Below are 19,894 nucleotides of genomic sequence, written 5' to 3'. Positions count from 1 at the left end.
GTGTGAAAATATAAGGAATTTGGGAAATAAGGGATAGGAAATCGCAGGGATGGTCATGGTCCCTTTTCTGTATTGTTAAAGGCAAGTTATGACTCCAACACTCCCAAATGGTGATAACCACATGGTTTAATTATCAGAAGAAGTAAGGCTTAGAATTTCATTTAATTCAACATTTATTGAGTGTTTACTTTGCTCCAAATCTGTTTAAGCAGCAGTGGTAGAACAAATTCACTTTAAGCCTAAAAGGAACTCTGACAGAATGTTTGATATTTCTCATCAAAGAGGCATACATTGGAGGTAATTATTTAGTAAAGGTGAAAAATTATATGATATGAAGAGAAACCAGAGTATGGAGGCCATTATTGAGTTTTATATATAATAGTGATTTTTGTGTAAACTACTTGTAGCTTCCTTGATATCTCCTTATTTTCTAGAAAGAATAATATTAAAGATGAGTAATAACTGAACACTGGTCTCATGCTTGTCATCCTAGATACTCAGGAGGCTGAGATCTGAGGATTGTGGTTTGAAGCCAGCCCAGATAGGAAAGTCTGTGAGACACTTATCTCTTATTTAACCATCAAAAATCCAGAAGTGGAGTTGTGGCTCAAAAGGTAGAGCACTAGCCTTGAACAAAAAAGTTCAGGTACAGAGCTCAGTCCCTGAATTCAAGTTCTAGCACACACACACACACACACACACACACACACACACACACACACACACACACACACACACACACACACACACACACACACACAAGTTGAGTGTTTCCTTTTGAACACACTAAATCTCATAGTCTTATAAATCGGCTTAGCAAATGATGTATATTGCAGTACAAATGATTAAGTCGGTCTAATTTTTCCATTGTTGAGCTGTAGGAATTGTTGGTTTAATCTTTTGAATAGACCTGTCAGTAGCTACGTGAGCCTGTGAATCAGCCATGATTTCTCATAGGTAATTGCATGCAATTCTTGAAACACTTCCTTTCTTAAATTAATAGTCGCTGGGTGATTTATAATCTCAATAGGTACAGAATTTCTCTTAACTTCCGTGATAGGGCTCATTTGTCCTCCATTTTTGCGAAATGAATGGCAATTATACTAATCTTTTCTCTCTCTTTTAATTGCTGGCTGACATTTTTATGGATTCAATACTTCCAATCCAGACTGTCATTGAAGTTATTTATTGGTGTGCCCTGTGGAAGTTGGTCCTAGTCTTCCCCAGCTCCTCCTCCTCCTCCTCCTCCTCCTCCTCCTCCTCCTCCTCCTCCTCCTCCTCCTCCTCCTCCTCCTCCTCCTCCTCCTCCTCCTCCTCCTCCTCCTCCTTGTTTTTCTTAGGTTTCACTTTTTATTTCATATATGCAAAAAAAACTGCTTCAACCTTATACATCTTCATTCTCTCTTTTCCTACATCTTTCCCCAGCTCTTATTCTTTTTTAAATATGTTTTTATTATAAAGATACTGTACAGAGGGGTTACAATTACATGAGTAGGGTAATGAGTCCATTTCCTATCAAGTATTTTTACCTCCTCCTTTGTTTTTCCCCTATCATCCCTTCCTTCCCTCCCTACCTCTCCAACTCTTCCTTCCCCCCCACCTCCACCGAAGTTGTAAAGTTCATTTTCAACATAGTGTCTTGTACATCTTGCTGTTACAATGGGTCATCCTATATCCTATTTCAGCATTTTGTTATTTCCCTTCCCCTGACCAAATTAGAAAAATGTATATACAAGATGCAGGGCACCAACATCAAATACAGTGAAAACAGGGTTATATCATGGAGGAAGAACATACAAGCACAGCTCTTATTCTTAAGCAGATCGGCAGAGCTAATCTGTCACTTATTAGAACTAGAAGAGGAGGCTCACCTACAAGGCAAAGAGGTGGAGCAAACAAGCTTTCTCCTTAATCAGGGGGTTTTGCATCAGTGAGTGAAGTGCACTGATGCTGTGGGATTCTTGGAATTGCTCTCACTGTCTGGAAAGTCACCGCCAGCTTCAGGACTCAGGAGTGTCCATGTGGCTGTGGAAACATTCACAGATAGGCCTCACTGGCTGAGCCAAGCCCAGGTCTTCTCAGGCTCTTGGGGGGAATGAATGGCATTGCCCAGGCAACAGGATTTGGTTTCAAGAGATCTCATTACAACAGCATCTGGAGACCTGCTAATCAGAAATTTACATTCTACTTGCTTCCTGATGAGAAAGTCAACGGAAGTCCAGCATGGAGGCAGGTGTGGAGCTGGGGAGGGGGCACAGGGGCTGGGAGGGGCCCGAGCCCGCAATTGACCAACAGAAAAAGAAATATTGCAGTAGTTTCACCCTTCCTGAGACCTCACTGGAACACTAAAATTCTCACGAAGATGAACAGAGTCATTGCATATAAAGTATTTTTAAGAGCTCCTGGGATAGAGACAGAACTCAGTCAGGGTTAGTTATTGTTTTCACGTTTTTTCCATCTCTGAGAATAATATGAAATTGTACCTTTGTTTTATTAAATGGTGGCAGTGGGAAGAGAAAAATGAAAATTAATTTGCAGAGCCATTAAGCTTCTCTGTATCTTATTATTGTTAAAAGACTGTTATCTCTTCAGGGTCTTTGTGTAGTTTTAGTTGAAATTGATTTGACGTTATTTAGAGAAATAGAGTGGCATTTCAGCACTAATAATGCTAATGATTGTTGCGGGTATTCCTGTCACCCTGAAGTTCACACCTTGATAGAACTTTTTTTTTCCTTTTCTCAGCATTTATTGGTGTTGTTTTGTCTGTATATACTGAGAATAGTTCCTGCCATGCATGTAGTAAATATAGTGTGACTGAGTATATATTAAGGGGTCTTGAAGGGAAGCTATGCATTGTGGCTAGATCCTGCAATTGGCTTGCTAGTCTAAGCCTAAGCCAGCATCATTAGTCCTGAAGATGTGGCTTTCTCTTGTGTGGATTCTGAGTTAAAGGAGATGGGGCTGCTTTGCCTCAGGTGTGTTTGTTTGTGTTTCCTACTGTCCAAAACAAGATTAGAACATGAAAGCTAATCTACTTCCTTTTCCCCTGTGTTAAACACAGTATTATTGCCAATGTACTTTCATATCAGGGTCTTTGTCTGTCTGTCTGTCTCTGTCTGTCTGTCGGTTTAAGGCTTGTCCTGGAACTTGAACTCAGGGCCTGAGCACTATCCCTGTGTTTTTGTGCTCAAGGATTGCACTCTATCGCTAAAGTCACAGATCCACTTCTGGCATTTTTGTTGCTTCATTGGAGATAAGAGTCTCATGGACTTTCTGCCCTGGCTGGCTTCAAACCATGATCCTCAGATCTCCACCCGCTGAGTAGCTTGGACACAAGTAGGAGCCACCAGTGCTTGGTTAGGTGTCTTACTATGATATCTCTTTTCTTTAGCTTTTCTCTTCTTTCATTCTATCTTCTGAAAAACTTCTTTCCAATCAGTGCCCAAAATTGGGATTCTCCTTCTTCCTGAAAATTGATTGCTTTGTTTCCTCTTGCCAGAATACTGTATGTTGTTATCATGTATACAGGTTTCTTAAACTCAGTTGCATATCATTGTTTCAGGGTCTCTCCTTTGCCTTGACAGAGTTCTTTTCCTCCTTCCCTCCCTTCACACACTCTTTCTCTCTCTCTCTCTCTCTCTCTCTCTCTCTCTCTCTCTCTCTCTCTCTCTCTCTCTCTCTCTCTCTCTCTCTTCCTTCCTTTCTCTCTCTCTCTCTCCCTTCCTTCCTTTTTCTCTCTCTCCCTCCCTACCTCCTTACCCCCTCTCTCCCTCCCTTCTTTCTTCCTTCTTTCAACAGTCCTAGGGCAGGCTAAGCAGATACTCTGCGTTGAGCTCCTAGACCTTTTTGCTTTAGTTACTTTCTAGATGGGGGCTTATAGTTGCTCTAAGGCAAGCCTAGGCCACCCACAAGTCTGGAGCACAAGCACTCACTTAGTTGCCCAGTTGGATTGCTCAGATTCCATCTTTTTTTTATTTTTGTCAGTGCTGGTATTGAACAGCAGTCCTCCCAATTTCTTCCTCCTGTAGTAGGAGCCATGCTACCTGGTTCTTTGTTTCTTTTTCCTGCCTCAGTTAGCACCCAGGTGTTCTTTAGTTCTTTAGTCCTTTCACAAGAAGACACAAGGTTTTAGTAGTAAGAAAGTAGGGAGTGGCTACTCATCAGGAGTGGCGACTCACCACTCCTGAGACAGGAGGACAGAGAAGGAAGGCCTGGGAAGTAGAATGCCAGGAGGATGAGTGATTCCCTGGGGATAAAGATTTAAATTCACTTTAAAAAAACCTGCATTTGTTTTTATTGTTCAGCAAGTCGGATCGACAGATTTTGATTTTGTGCTTGTCTAGGTTCAGGTTAATAGTATCTACAGTTCTGTGATCCAAAACATTAACCCATGACTATTGAGATTTGAGAACTAAAACGTACTCATTGAACTTTGTGTTCCCACAGAATTTTGTCCGTCACCACTGGGTGCACCGACGTCGGCAGGAGGGGAAATGTAAGCAGTGTGGTAAGGTAAGCCCCCTTCCCCCAGGCCCCAGGAGGCATCTCCACCTCCATGATCAGTACATTCATTTTTTTCTGTAAGGCTTTATTTCTCTAGGTCTCCTTTTCTTTTTGTGCTGGTCTTCTTGGGGGTTGAATTCAGGGCCTGGGTGCTGTCCCTGAGCATAGGGTCTCAAGGCTAGTGATCTACCAGTTGATATATAGCTTCACTTCTACGTGGAGATAAGAGTCTCAAGGACTTTCCAGTCCAGTCTGGATTTGAACCATGACCCTCAGATCTCAGCCTCCTAAGTAGCTCAGGTAACAGATGTGAGCCACTGGCACCTGGCCAACGTCCCATTTTCTTAAGAGATGTTTCTAGAAATCACAGCAAGTGGCAGTGGTCCTAATAAAAAGGAATCAGCACTTTTTCAGAGGGATGGATGAATTTTGCAGTGAAATTGAATTGTTTGTTGGTTTTTGATTACATAAGTCTCCCTATATTGTTAAAACTGATCTATCCTACTTATTTGTTCAATGACAAATGAATGGATTATTGAAAGCACTACTTTTAGATACACCTGTGAGCATGTATGTTGTGACACATAAAACTGTGCAAACTGTAGAACACAAAATAATACCTAGAAATACACCAGCCCCTTGGAACACTGAGAGGTTTTATCATTGATGGTGGGTCTGTTCTCTGTCTTAGTGTGGCTAGTTACATGCTCTTTGGGGATGCAACGACACTTGGAAAGTTTGGTAAGGGTAGTGGCATTAAGACTGTACTGCTATGGTCTGTACAGGCCACATATTATCGAGCTCAGCAGGTTTGCTCTGATCTACTGGGAAGATGAATGTGGTGAAAGGTACATCACCCTTTAAAGATTCTTTTTAATAATATCTCAGGGCAGCAATAAAAGGAAGTTCTGGTTTAACAAAGATCAAGATAATTGAGGAGAAAATGGTTCTCCTCCATTATTTATTACTTTATTTATGCATGTGACTCCTTTGGACTACGCACTGGGGCATGATGGGGACCACAGGTTGTTTTTCTTTTTTTGACAGTAGAAGGATGTCAAGAAATACTGGCAGTGTGAGGCGTGGTGAGAGGATGATGGGGATTTGGAAAACATGCTATTGATTTTGCTGTTTTGCCCTGTGCCTGGCAAGAAATATCATACTCTAGTCATCGGCGACCAAATTCTTCTCTGGAAGGTTCCAGGGCATGGCTTCTCTGTTATAGCTTCTATTACCTTGCCCAGTTCAATCCAGGGGCTTTCAGTTGGTTCCATGTTAGCTTGTAAAGGAGATAGACAGGATAGGTTAAAAGGGAGTTAAGGTAAAGACAAGGTAAAGAATGAGTGAGTAGAAAGATTATATTTTTAGTCATTTTACATGACTGTGAGAAGTCAGTTTTCTCTTGTCATTAGACTTTCTTCCATTGGGTTCATTTACCATGTGTGTGTGTGTGTGTGTGTGTGTGTGTGTGTGTGTGTGTATGTGTGTGCGTGGCACGCACGCGCGCTGGTCCTGGGTGTGTGAACTCAGGTCCTGGGCGCTGTCTCTGAGTCTTTTTTGCTCAAAGTTGACATTCTGCCATGTGTGCCACAGCTCCACTTTTGGCTTTTTGGTAAAGAATTGGAGTTGAGAGTCTCACAGACTTTCCTACCCAGGCTGGCTTTTAATTGCAGTCCTCAGATCTCAGCCTCCTGACTAGCTAGAATTACAAATGTGAGCTACCAGTGTTGGCTGAGATGGAGGAATTTTATTAAAATAAAAATCAATAAAACAAGTATTCCTGTATCATATTGCACTCCATATCTTATGCTGATGCAGCCAGCTAGAAGGGTAGCATGGACTTGCAGTACCCCGCCATGCCGCGGTCCCATCTCCTCTCCTGCCTCTCAGAGGCCATCTTAAAATGATCACCTCTGGCACACACTGTAGTCACCAATGAAGAGGTTTCAGCAATTCATAATGTACCCTTCGTGGGGTACCGTCAGGTTCACCTTGTGTGACTCTAGTGCAGGTACACATGCATGTTAAGACTCAAGCAATTCTGAGATACATGCTCTCACACCTGTGTGTCATCAATCCTGGTTGGATTAAATAGTACTTCCTGGGATGCTAGCTTTTCCCCTGGACTAAAAGCTAATTGTTCTGTATCCTTTTACAGATTAAGTGGTCCAAAAATTACTTCAAACTGGTGCTATAGACAATTTCCATCACTAGTGTCCTCCTACATGTTTACCTTTCCATAGGCTTTTGAATCCCATCTGGCTTTACATACACACAAAGTCACACATACACATGTATGCACACACACACACACACACACACACACACACACACACACACACACACACACACACACCCCTAAACACATTTTCCACAACTTACTAAGGATGAGATTTTAAAAAACAGCCATTTAGTAAAAGTTACATTGTGTGTGTGTGTGTGTGTGTGTGTGTGTGTGTGTGTGTGTGATTACTAGTGGTTTGTAAGTGCTGAAATTTTCATGCAGTGTTTAGAGTTAAGAGTGCTTGTGGTTGTGTTTTCTATTTTGTAATTCAGCCATAAAACAAATATTTAGAGTGATTTTCTCTTGAGTCTTGAATGTGTGTGGGTTCCACATGAGAGGACTCACAGTTCAGTTGAGTAGTTCCTTTAACGTTAGCTGAGCACCCCTGCTGCCAAGTTGATGACCATTGCATAATTTTACACCCCTGTTATTCACAGTCCTGTATGGTGAAGGAGCTAGAGCTGAGGTAGAAAAAAAATCTGAAATGCTCACTTATGTAATTTGAGGAATGCTTAATAAAGAAAGAGATTATTTCAGCTGTGTGGGCAGGAGAGAGGGGAGCCACAGGAATGGTGAAGATGCCATGACTGGTCAGAGTAGGGACTGTGGGCAAGCCTAGTCTGCAGAGGCAGAAGCCAGCAAGGGCTACAGGACTCAGCCAGGCTGAGGTAGGTATGCTACCAGCTGTGGGAATAGAATAAATTCCCCAGATCCCCTTCAATGCATAGTGACTAAGCCCCAGAGAACCAGAGCTCAAGGTACCCTTGAAGCAATTCACAAAAGCCAGAGACAAAATACATGGACTGGAGGGGCAGACAGATCCATGGAGCATGTCATGGTTAATGCTTGCATTCATTCAGTCAAGGCGAGAGAGTCTGTGCTTGTTGACTCTGCAAACTTCTCTATGATTCACATTCATCACTCCTCACATCAGATTAGTCAACCAAAATTCACTCCAGGAAGAACATTGTAATAATTATAACTGATCAGATCCTCCATTCTTTCCAAGAATCAAGCGCCTAAACCCTACAGTAGGGCAGTTGTGGAAGTTTATTGACAAACCACAACTTAAAAACATATTATCTATTTCTTCTTGTAGCATCATATGCAAACATTATAAACCAGTTAACCTTTGTAAACTCAGAATTCAACTATTTCAATCATTGAATCTTGAAAGCAGTCTTTAGTGGGATAACTTGTGTACTTTGGTCTACATCTTTTTTGGTCCCATTCCTGGGACTTGAACTCAGGGCCTGGCTACTGTCCCTGAGCTTTTGTACTCAAGGCCAGCACTCTACCACTTGAGCCACACTCTGTTAACACATTTTTATTAGTTAATTGGAGATAAGAGTCTCATGGATTTTTCTGTCTTGGCTGGCTTTGAACCGCTATCCTTAAATCTCAGCCTCCTGGGGAGCTAGACATTTTTGATACATTTCAGTTTCCTTGCCAAATGTGAGCCATCAGTATGAATTATTTGTTCATGAACTGTAAAAACTTTCACATTTAATTAAGTGAAGCTACATGCAGCATATATAATGGGGAAATGTCAAACTACTCTTTAATTCTGATGGATATTGTTAAGAACTAATTTAAAGTGAACTTAAGTATAACCAGGTGCTGGTGGCTCACACCTGTAATCCTAGGTACTCAGGAAGCTGAGATTTGAGGTTCACACTTCAAAGGCAGCCCAGGCAGGAAAGTTCATGAGACTCTTATCTCCAGTTAACTTCCAGAAAACCAGAAGTGGTGCTATGGCTCAAAGTGATAGAACACTGGATTTGAGCAAAAGAGCTCAGGAATAGTGCTCAGGCCCTGAGTTCAAGTCCTACAAATGACAAGAACAACAACAAAAAACGAAATAATGTACAATAGGTAAAACATACATATCTAAATAAAGTCTCCTCCATAGAGCTTTTATAATGAAAACCCAGAATGATTTAAAACATTCCCTAGGGTATAGCTGAGTTATCATAGGGATGGTGAAAGCACTGCAGCGTCTAAAATAATGGGAAATACTGACATTTGAGAAGACTCATGGGTGAACTTTCCATATCAGTGGAAGGAACCATTCTCTACTACTCTGAAGATGTATGTGGCCTGCAGGTTCTCTTGAAAACTGGAAGTTCACAGTTGTGGATGCATACACTAGTTGGGCAGCTTTGGTTGTTTGCTTGTTTTTGTGTTTGTCCAGCTATAAGTGAGGCATCTTCTGCTTAGCTGCAGGAGAGATGGAGAAAGAACCCTCTGGGTAACAGAACTAGGGCCTAGAATCCAGGTTCTTCTTTAGGTTCCTGCCATCATGTCTGCTGGAAACCTGGTTTTATTTTCTGTCTTTAGCTGAGTACCAAGAAAGGCCCCAAGAACAGCCACCATCCTCCTCTTTGACTGTTTGAGGTTTCTCATGGAAGGAGTATCATGTGGTCCATTGCAAGTTCATTATTGTCAGATGAAGAGGTTATATAAGATGAATAGGATGAGTGGTGCTGTGGCTCAAGCGGTAAAGCACTCGCCTTCAGCTGAAGAGTGCAGGGACAGCACCCAAGCCCAGAGTTCAAGTCCCATGACGGACTCAAAAAGAAACAAAAACAAAAAAGAATACGTAAGATGAATAGGATGTACGAGGTGAATAGGTACTAAAAATCTATGGTGGAGCAAACCCCTGTAGTTCCCTATAGTCTGTTCTATGTATTAGTAGTTAAGTACTGCCCTATGGCCCCTATTGTTTTAGAATTCTGTAATTTCAATTGCTATCAGACATTTCAGTCCACCAGGTATTTCCTACCATTAAGGTTAATGTACATAAAGTCACCTCTGAGTATCTCAGCACTCAGCCTTCTTACCAGCATATAACTTACTGCCTTGGTGAATGAAGCCCCCTTGGGGCCTCTTGAAAGCCATAGTCAACCTATGGTTCTTGCAGACCATTGTCAATGGATGAGTCCACTAATACAGTAATGCCAGCATGCCTACTTCTGTGAGATTTTGATTGTTTCCTTCTCTGTCACAGAAATGAAGATATGTCTACTTCATATACCACAGAGTCCTTGGTTCAGGTTTTAATAAGCCGTATTAATATTAGTGTTAATGACATCTTTAGGATTCATTATTATATGCTACCAACTTATCAATTTTAAGATATAAAATATAACTGATATGAAAATCAAATTTTGATTATATCTAATGTAGGTGTTATATATTGACAGTGTTTTCATACTGATAAACTATTCAATGTTGAGTCTTATGCCCCTTTATCTTGCTCTCTCAAGACTCCTTTCCCCCTATTTTTCCACTCCTGCTATGACATTTTGCTCAGATTTTGTTTAGCTCTGCAGTCAGATCTTTTGAGATATAGCCCTTTACCTCTCTTAGCAGCCTGTGTATTTCCCCAGGGTTGGGTACATTGATGAAGAGGCCTTAGGAGGTCATTTGAGACACCTCCAGGAAGAGGAAATACATGAAAATCCCAAAGAAAGTCAATACCATTCTAGACAACAGACTTCCCTGTCTCTAAGGCATGTTGTACTCGGCGTTACCACTTGGACATAAATGCATGAATCCCAAAAGGACACAATCTGAGTAATTGGAGCAAATTTTGTTAAGTTTCTTTCTCAGTCATCTGGGAGCTGTTTAGTATAATAGGTTTACATGGAAAGAAAGCCTAGTTGGTTCTACCTGCAGAAGAATGTTTTTCTCTGGTCATTAGTTGAGGTTAGAGGACAACTAGTTACTTCTTATAATGTTACAGATTTAGCATGTTTATAAGTTATGTAAGCTGTCATGGCTTGAAGTTTTTAATTTTCTTTATGCAGTACTTTTGGCAGAACTCAAGGCCTCACACTTGCTAAGCAGGTGTTCTCACACTTGAACCATACATCTGTCCCTTTTTTGCCTTTTTTCTCTCTTAAAGGGTCTCACTTTTCACCTGGCACTGGCTTTAGACCATGATCTTCTTATCTCTGCCTCTCACATAGTGGGATTATTGGTATGAAATACTATGCTGGGTTGTAATGTTTAAGTTTAAACGTTTTTTTACTAGTCTTGCTTTCTCTCCAAACCAATGTCCTTGGCGAATATTATCAACCTAAATTGGCAGTTCATATTGGTAAAGGTATATATAACTGCAGATCAATCAGGGGTGGAGATTAATTTTCACAGATGAACATAGCATAATTGTAATTAGTTGCATTATTAGAAAAATACTTCCATATGAGAGACATCTCTGGTGTTTTAGGAAAATGCTAAGTCCCAGAATTAGAAGTTTATGTATGGTCTGAGCCTTATTACATATACTATCTACATAAAGCATTTTGTCTTAAAATCAGAGTGGCCATGAATATGTGATATCAGAGCTAGAAGCAGTTAACATGTACATTAAAATATGAGTTGGTTGAGCTGAATCTTATCTCCTTCTGAAATATAGAAAGGTCCTTGGTGCAGGTCCTGGGTCTTGAACTCAGGGCCCATACAGTCTGACACACCTGTGGCCCCAGAGTTAGCTTGGGCCAGAAATTCTGAGCCTTTGATTTTGGACATTTTTCTCTTGGAAGACTCCATTTATGATCTCTAGTTAAAACTGGGGTCTTCAGGTAAATTAAAGGAAAAAGCTGAAATTATCTTGGAATGATGAGGCGGGCTGGATCTGCTGAGTATGTGGTTATTACCATCATTGTTGGAATGGAGGGGCTTGTGGTACTCTACTGAGCAATGATACAAAATGAATCTACAGCCTGGCACTGGTGGCTCACGCCTATAATCCTAGCTACCAGGAGGCTGAGAGCTGAGCAATACAGTTTGAAACCAGCCAAAGCCGGAAAGCCCATAAGGTTCTTACCTTCAGTTAACCACTCAAAAGTACAACTGTGTTTCAAGTGGTAAGAGTGCTAGCCTTGAGCAAAAAAAGCTCAGGGACAGTGGCTAAGCACTGAGTTCAAGCCATAGGACTGGCACACAAGAAAATTTATAGAGTCCACAGGGTGACCCAATCATTCCCACACCACAAAAGAATTTTTGTGAACAATCAAAATGATGGGAAAATTGTAAAGCCCTTAGTTAATGCCATAAACACAGTAGGAAAGAATTTAGATGAATTCAAGGAAGATTCTAATAGACTCTAAATTTACCTAATTCACTTTCAGTCCTTACAAAGACATTACTTGTTATAATTCAGTTTATACAAACATTGTTTATTATAATTCAGTTTAGATGATCACATGTATACATATTTTAGAAGTCTTAAATATTTATAACAATCCAAGCTTAAAACCAATGTAATCAGTATAAGGACATTTAGGAAGTTCAGACAAATTATGAATATATAATAGACCTACTCTTATAAAAACTAGAATGTTATGCTAACATTTTCCACTATAACAAAATTAAGGAAAAGTCATGTTATTACCCTAGCCTAATATCCAAGGATTTATGGCATCCAGCAAGAAAGCATGCAGAGTCAATGAAAAAGTGAACAGAATACTTTGTTGAGGTATAAAATGTCAATGATTCATATGTATTAGAGAGGAGTTAGCTGATGGATTTGTTCATTAAAGAGTGAAGGGTGAACTATGGGAAAGAATAAGATGTTCACAAGTTGGTGAAGGATCCATTAACATAAATGCCATTTTTTTGTTTCTTTTTTTTGTTGTTGTTCCTTTTCTGGGTACAGGTCCTGGATCTTGCACTCAAGGACTGGTGTTGTCCCTGAGCTGTTTTTGCTCAAGGCTAGTGTTCTACCACTTGAGTCCCAGCTCCAGTGGTTTCAGCTTTTTTGGTGGTTAACTGGAGATAAGAGTCTCAGAGACACTCCTTGGAGCCATGACTCTCTGATCTCAGCCTCCTGAATAGCTAGGATTACAGGCATGAGCCACCAAAGCCTGGTACTATTTTCTTTTATTGGTCAGAAAATACTACTCAGTTAGTTTGGTGAAGGTGTGTGCTTTTGTAACTTTGGCTTGCCACCTTCACCTATCTGGAGATGTTTACATTGAAACAAACCCCACCACTTTGAGACCTAGCAAAACTCTGCTCAAAGTGGGAAAGCTTTCTTTTACATTAGTGAGTATCAAATCACTGTGTCATTTATATCCTGTGACATACATTTGAAGGTAGTATAAATGTTACCCTAAAATTGAAGTCTTTGCATGTCAACTTATGAAAACACCTTAGAGATGAAATACAAAATGTATAAGAGCATGAATATTTTACCCATGTATTACAAAGCCATAGAGAATTTTTGAGCAAAAAGAAAATGCTTGAAGTTCTCTCTTTGTAAGATAAGTATTAATGGAGGGAAGTTATTATTTGGTTTGGTCCTAACACTTTATGAGCCTTGGATATAAGCTAGAGGATATTGGAGAAGTTTATTGAGTTGTTTGGAGGGTAGAGCAAAATATTCACTCTTGTGTTGGATGAAATCAGATCAAACAGGGAACAGCCTAGGGTCAAGAGATACCTTCACCTCAAACCTCAGCTAAATACAGAAACAATAAAATGGTTTCATAACATTATTTATAAAGCTTTTTTTTTAAAAAAAATCTGGTTTCAGCCAAGGCTGTGTGCCAGTTGGTATATGCCCTACATTGCAGAAGAAAGAAAGGCAACAGAATTTTAGCTGTTCTGAATAAATCTTGTTTAAACTGTATTCCAAAGGCTCAATTGGGGACAAAAGAGAGGGGCGGGGGGAAATCATAGACCCCAAAGAGTGATCTTTCCCTTGATGTTCTTGATATTTTAAATTCTGAAGTCAGTTGGCTCCAAAGCATCTGGCCTCCCATCCTTGTTTTCTTCTTTGATGGGGCTGAACAAAATAGCCCTTAAAAATCATAGAGTCGTTTGAAATCTAGTCAGGCCATCTGTTGGTACCATAATGGCAGATTCGGGCCAGTGTTTAAACATGGGTGATTAGGAATCGGTTTCTTTCTTTCTTTCTTTTTGCTGCATTTCAGAATCTGGACAAAATTTCTCCCTAGCAGGTGGTTTTTGGAAGCAGGGACCATGAAGCCACTGAGGCGGTTCTATTTACGTCTACTGCTACATCATAACCTAAATCCATAATCTGCTGTGACTCTGCCAAAGTAGAGTCCCAAAGCCAGTGCTGAGCTGATTACCATCAGGCTCATTTCCAAGAGATCCATCAGAACTCTGCATAAACACAATGCACAGTGGCCCAGTTATGTTTGGCCTGGTTGTTTGTTTCTGGCATCAGCCTGGCTTTGAGCACTATGGTAGATGGCATCTGTTTTTTCTCCAAACCTAGAAGGCCAATATTCAGCCAGAGAGATATAGCTGGCTACAATCAAGCTACAACCTAGGAGAGCACCACTCAGCCATGCACAAATTGCCAGAGGGCTTTCTCTTTTAGAGTCATAGAGAAGAGATGCTGGATGGTAGATCCAATCCACAAAAATACCTTTCCACATGTGTGCATATAATGTATACATTTATGGTGTTATATAGTTTTCTTAAATAGCACATATTATATTGCATATACTATGCCACATTATAATTGTGTATGAATAAAAGCATAACTATTATATTCTTTTTTAAAACATTTTAATTATGTTTAACTGCACAAAGGAGTTGCCATTCACCAAACCATTTATGAATACAATGTATCTTGATCAATGTCACCCCTTTCAACATTCTCACCTACTGCTCCAACCTACCCTTTTCCTTACTTAATTTTAGGTTACGTATTGATTTTTTTCATTAACAAAGCAGCATATGTATACAGTGGGTCTTGATATGTGTCACCACTTAAACATCTTCCCCCTCCAACCCGCCCCGTCCCTTGTATTTCTCAGTTCAGTGGCATATACAATGAGTTTTTGCCTGCATTCTTCCCACCTCTCCCCTTCATTCTTCTACCGTCTCCCCTTGGCTCTCACTATTCCCTTGTAAGTACCCACGTTTTGTGCCACGCTCTTCCCTCAACACATAATATAGAAAACTTACCACCATTTCCTATCATATCTGAACCCACTGCTACCAATCTAAATCTAAACCATCCCCCCAAATCACCGTGATTTACCTGATGACTTTACAGTGTTGGTCCTGCAATCTGTACCTCCCTTGGTCAGGAGGGCTACTGTCATTCTACACACTTTACCATATTGATTTTACTTACACAGCCTTTCAATATGGACACACATAAAGTGAAATTTGGAATCTTTGCATGTTAGCTGTAACTGTAAGTGTTGGATTTCTGCCTAGAGAAAGGCTTCATGGAAGGTCTATTTCCAGTGGCTTGTGTGAGATGTTTAATGTCTGGGTCATGCTGTGGTAAGCAGCAACCTTCTGAGAAAGTTCAAGTAATAAGAGAATAGGTATCCTATGCCTCTGATGTTAAGTTGTGAAAAACTCTATAGTGTCTGTCTTCAGCAACCTTCGAGTCCCATTGGAGAAAGAAGACATATGCAAAAATAATCAGCAATTCAGGGTACTAAAGAGTAGCTAAATAGGGAGGTACAGATGGCAGGCAAACATTGAGGAGTGATCATGTAAATTGGGGTGTTTTAGATTTAGATTAGGAGTAGTGGGTTCAGATACAATAGGAAATGATGGTAAGTTTTCTATTTTCTGTCTTGAGGGTGAGGAAAGAACATGAAACAAACCATGGATGAAAAGAAGTCAGAACAATGTGGAAGGATTAGACCTGACTCACTATAGACAAGAATGGTTACTAGAAAGGAGTGTCAGACTGGTGTGGGAAAAAATTAGTTGGAAGACTCTGGATGGTTCTAGAATCCTACATGATGAGGATTATTCTGTTAATCCCTGAGGAAACAAGTGCCGTTTGAGTCTTTGGAGCTAGAGGAAGAAACTGAAAAGGGATCACTTAATCTGGTGGTGGTAAAGAGTGAAGGGGGAACTCTCAATGGGGAGATGAGTTCGAAAGTGGAGCAGACACCACTGGGTAGAACAGGGGGTCTGAGGTGGGACAGGTCAACATGCCCCATTCCCTGCCAGCTCTGGTGTACTTGCTCTTAGCTGATAGTTCCTTTCTCTACACAGTTTCAAGAATGGTTGCTCTAGCTCTTTTACTGCTTCTTCAAAGGTGGCTTGAGGGCCAGTGGGAAACTTTTCAGGTGTCTGCAGTGTGAAGTTATTTTGGCTTCTTTGGTGCCATCTTTGTTGTTGTTTCATATTGAAGAGCTTGGCATCTTTGAAAAGCCCTCCACCCTTCATTTTCCACTGCATTGGAGTTTGTGTCCTCTCTGTAAATTCTTCCTGAGAGATGGCTTGTGCCTCTCAGGTCCTGGGAACTGGGGGTGGGGTGTTGTGGTCAACAGGTGGCTATGTGTGTGCTGCTCTAGTACATGGATGTCTCCTGAGAAGGCCCTGCCCTAACAGAGGAGGCCCAGCGGCAATGTTATCAAGAGGGGAGAGGTTCCTGTCAGAAGCCCATACTCCCCAGAGCACATCAGGTTCAACCAGAGGAGGCCCAGTGGCAATGTTATCAAGCAGGGAGAGGTTCCTGTCAGAAGCCCATACCTGCCAGAGCACATCAGGTTCAACCATTTTACCAGGAAGATGCACAGGACTCAGCATATAGCCCTCATGCATGGCTTATTTCAATGCAGAGCCTTTGCTTTGTGAATGGGATGAAGCCTGGGAGAAACCAAGCACAAACCCTCAGTGGAGTCACCTGGGTTCCACTGAATTCCTCCAATAGTACATGGTGAGGCACAGCTGAAATGTTGCCCATCAGTCTCCGTAGACACCCAGTCCCCAGGCGGAATCGAAGCTTGTTCCCATGAGTTATGCAAGTGCTAATAGCACATGCTGAGGTTCCAGACTCCCAGAAGGAAAGCAGGTGATCAACTAAACGGGGCATATAATTTAGGCCCAGTGAGCGACTCTAGCTACGCTGAGAATTGGGGAAAAACTCTGAAGTCCAAGTTCTCAAAGGTGCCTTCCAAAGGTGCCTACCTTTTTAGCATCTTTTCTTAAGGGATTCTTCAGCTTGCTGAGTTAACTCTTTTCTGTATGGAGAATGACAGGTATTAAACTGTTGAGAAAGAGTCATTGATGAGTTAGTTTTTCCAAATCCAAGAAGAGTGTGACATTCAGAAATCATGTCTTAAGGATTCTGTGTCTTCTGTACTGGCAAAAAGGAGGATCAGAGGAGCAATGACTGAGCAATCATTGAGCCAATGTCCCTGTGCCAAAGGCCGAGGGTTGAAGAAGAATTCTGATAGCATGGTGGGCACTAGAAGAGGAAAGGGAATGGAAGGGGGCAGAGAGACTTGAGAGCCTATCAAGAGCAGTAGACTGGCGGTGGCCACGGCCTCTGCCAAATGCCATTGAACATTGTTTCATAACATGCTAATTAGCTCCTACTTAAATTATCTGTGCTCACAAAGGAAGCCTTATTTAGCCAGTACCTTGAATAACTTTCCTTCCCATTATGTATTTTTGTTTTCTTTTGACTGCCTTACAAAAGCTCTATTAAAAAGACAAAAAAAATGTTTACCTCTACGTCTCATGTTTGGACTTGGATTGAACAGGCAGACAGAAATGGCTGAGCTTTGGAGGGGAGGGGGGGATTCTTGGAGCATTCGCTGCATTCTTTTCTTTGGTAAATATGGAAGAACAGCAATAGCTGTGATCACCTCTTCCGTTCTTGGTGGAAGGGTTAATCCTCATGCTCATTTAAGAGGATTGGCCTTTTGCAATTCCATGGCTTCTACCACTGCTTATTGGTGAGGAATAATGAAACCTAAACACTGTTGCTTTAGGAAGCAGGAATCTGAAGGGTATGATTTAATTTTACCACCACACCCCTGCACTGCTCCCTGACTTGTAGAAATTGTCTCTCTGTTATTTACATTTTCCATTTCTGGGTTCTCAGATACTAATGTTGGATGGAGCCTTTGAGACATGTGACGGTTATTTTACAGGACCAGATGAACCAAGATGACTTGTTGTTGTTGTTGTTTGGCTTATAATAAAAAGGCATCAAATACACTTAAATATTAGAAGCGACTCTTTTTGTGTGGCTGGCTTAGATAAGTCCAAAGTGTAGGAAACACCAGTTCCTCCTCTCTCTCATACTCCAGATGGTTCAGAGATAGAAAATCATTCTGTGGCCAGAAGGTGGAGAGCCCAGAGCCGAAGGTACCACTCCCAGTCCTGGTTTTTATAATAGTAGTGGGTGACGATTCTGGCCTTTTTCACTTCTTTGAACTTCTGGAGGGCAAGTGTGGGCTGTAGTTAAGTTGGTTTTAAATACTCTGTCTCTTGTCCTGATACCCCAGGGTTTCCAGCAAAAGTTCTCCTTCCACAGTAAAGAGATCGTGGCCATCAGCTGTTCCTGGTGCAAGCAGGCGGTAAGTCTGGGATAAAATTAAGCAATAAGGGCTCACAGAGGATCACGATAGACTCACGTCATTGCTTGAGTCCCTGACTGCAGGTGGCAGGCTGTCAGGGGGCCCAGAAGGAAGCTCAAGGGCTTTGAATCCTGTGTGAGGTCTGGATGTTATTGTAATTATCCATGAGCCCAGTGAATTTGTAGCCTTTCTTACAATGTTTGTTTAGGAGACTCTAAGGCCATTTCCCCACTTACTGTCATTTTATCAGTATCCCCCCTCCCACGTATAAGTACATACATCTTCTGTTCAAACAAGATACTCCCTTTTCTTATTTGGTTTTCTACCTGTGTTTTCATTGCAGTGATGCTAGTTGGGTGTGACATAATAGCTGACACCTATTTTTATAAATAAAGTTTTATTGAAACACAGCCACGCCTAGTTACCAATGTGTTATCTGTGGCTGTTTTCCGTTTATATATTGTCTGTGAGTATTTTTATGCGCTAATAGATGAGGAATCGGTTGACAGGCTTAAAATAATTAGCATCTGGGTTTTGAAAAAGGAAAGAAAGCTTGCCAACCCCTATTCTCATCTCTTAGTCAACCTCTATCTTTTAGTTTTGTCTTTGAGACAAGGTTTTATTATGTATCTCAGGCTGGCCTTGTACTTGATAGCTTCCTGCTATCAAGCCTTCTGAATACTGGGATTACAAGCATGTGCCACTGTGCCTGATTTTCTTCTTACTCTTTAGAATGGCTGTATGGAGTGGTGTTTTTTTGCCCCTTTATTACACAGGGGACCTAAAAGCACAGTCTATGATATCATAGCTAAATTAAGGGTTTTCAGGTAGCCCTATTCCTCTACACAATCACATCGAACTAGCCACATAGGCCATGGGACTGGAACAAATTCATTTACTTTGAAACAACCATAAGTGACCTTCTTTTCCTTTAGTGATGCTGGGATTTGAACTCAAGGCCTTGTACTTGGGTAGGAAAGCACTCTACCACTTGAGTGATGCTTCCAGTCAGATAGGGTCACACACATTTTCCCTAGGTTGTCCTTACAATTTCTTCCTCCTAAGTAGTTGGCTTACAAGTACAAGCCACAGTTGATACCTGATGCTACAATTGACACCTTCTTGTTTTACATTTAAAACTATTTGTATTGTAGCAATTCTATAAGGTCCTATCTTATATTCTTCCTGATATATCGTCCTTAGGTCTCCACATGCTTAGAGAACCCACAGTCACTAGAGAGGTTCTCATTCATCTGGGGAGTTTAGTGCGTGCTCCCAGCTTATCTGTCCATCTTTTTATTCTAGCCTCTGTTGTCTTTGTACTAGTTACCCCTCCCATAACCTTTGTGCTTTGGTTCACATACAAAGGCATTCTAAGGTTTGTTTTGTTTTTAGGTAGTACTGAGTTTTGAACTCAGGGCCTTAAAGCTGCTGGGCAGTTGAGCTACTGGACTGGCCCCTTTGGGAGTTGGTTTATTTTTGACATAGTGTCTTGCTTCATTCCCATGACAGCCTAAACTGTGACCCTCTTATGTGTGCTTTCTCATGTCCCTGGGATGAGAGGGATATGTGCATCTCTACACCCAGCCATTGTGTGTATTTTGTAGCCTGGGATGACAGCCACATAGCACCATTCCCAGCCATTGGTCAAGATAGAGTTTTCACAACCAACCTTCCTTCCTTCCTTCCTTCCTTCCTTCCTTTCTTCCTTCCTTCCCTCCCTCCCTCTCTCCCTCCCTCCCTCCCCCCTCCCTCCCTTCTTTCTTTCTTTCTTTCT

General features: G+C 41.2%; 1 protein-coding gene across 1 annotated transcript in view; it reads left to right on the top strand.

Annotated features, from left to right (window-relative positions):
- Dgki (diacylglycerol kinase iota) overlaps positions 1 to 19,894 on the top strand; it is a 434,705-nt gene that overhangs the window by 187,837 nt on the left and 226,974 nt on the right. Inside the window, 2 exon segments of the mRNA XM_069996861.1 lie at positions 4,447 to 4,512; positions 18,046 to 18,117. Coding sequence (XP_069852962.1) covers positions 4,447 to 4,512; positions 18,046 to 18,117 — 138 coding nt within the window.

The sequence above is a fragment of the Dipodomys merriami genome, unplaced genomic scaffold (genome assembly GCF_024711535.1).
Source record: "Dipodomys merriami isolate MVZ:Mamm:240054 unplaced genomic scaffold, mDipMer1.0.p SCAF_5, whole genome shotgun sequence".
Classification (NCBI taxonomy): domain Eukaryota; kingdom Metazoa; phylum Chordata; class Mammalia; order Rodentia; family Heteromyidae; genus Dipodomys; species Dipodomys merriami.
The sequence above is the reverse complement of the archived record's forward strand: the minus strand, read 5'-3'. Positions and strand labels throughout refer to the sequence as shown.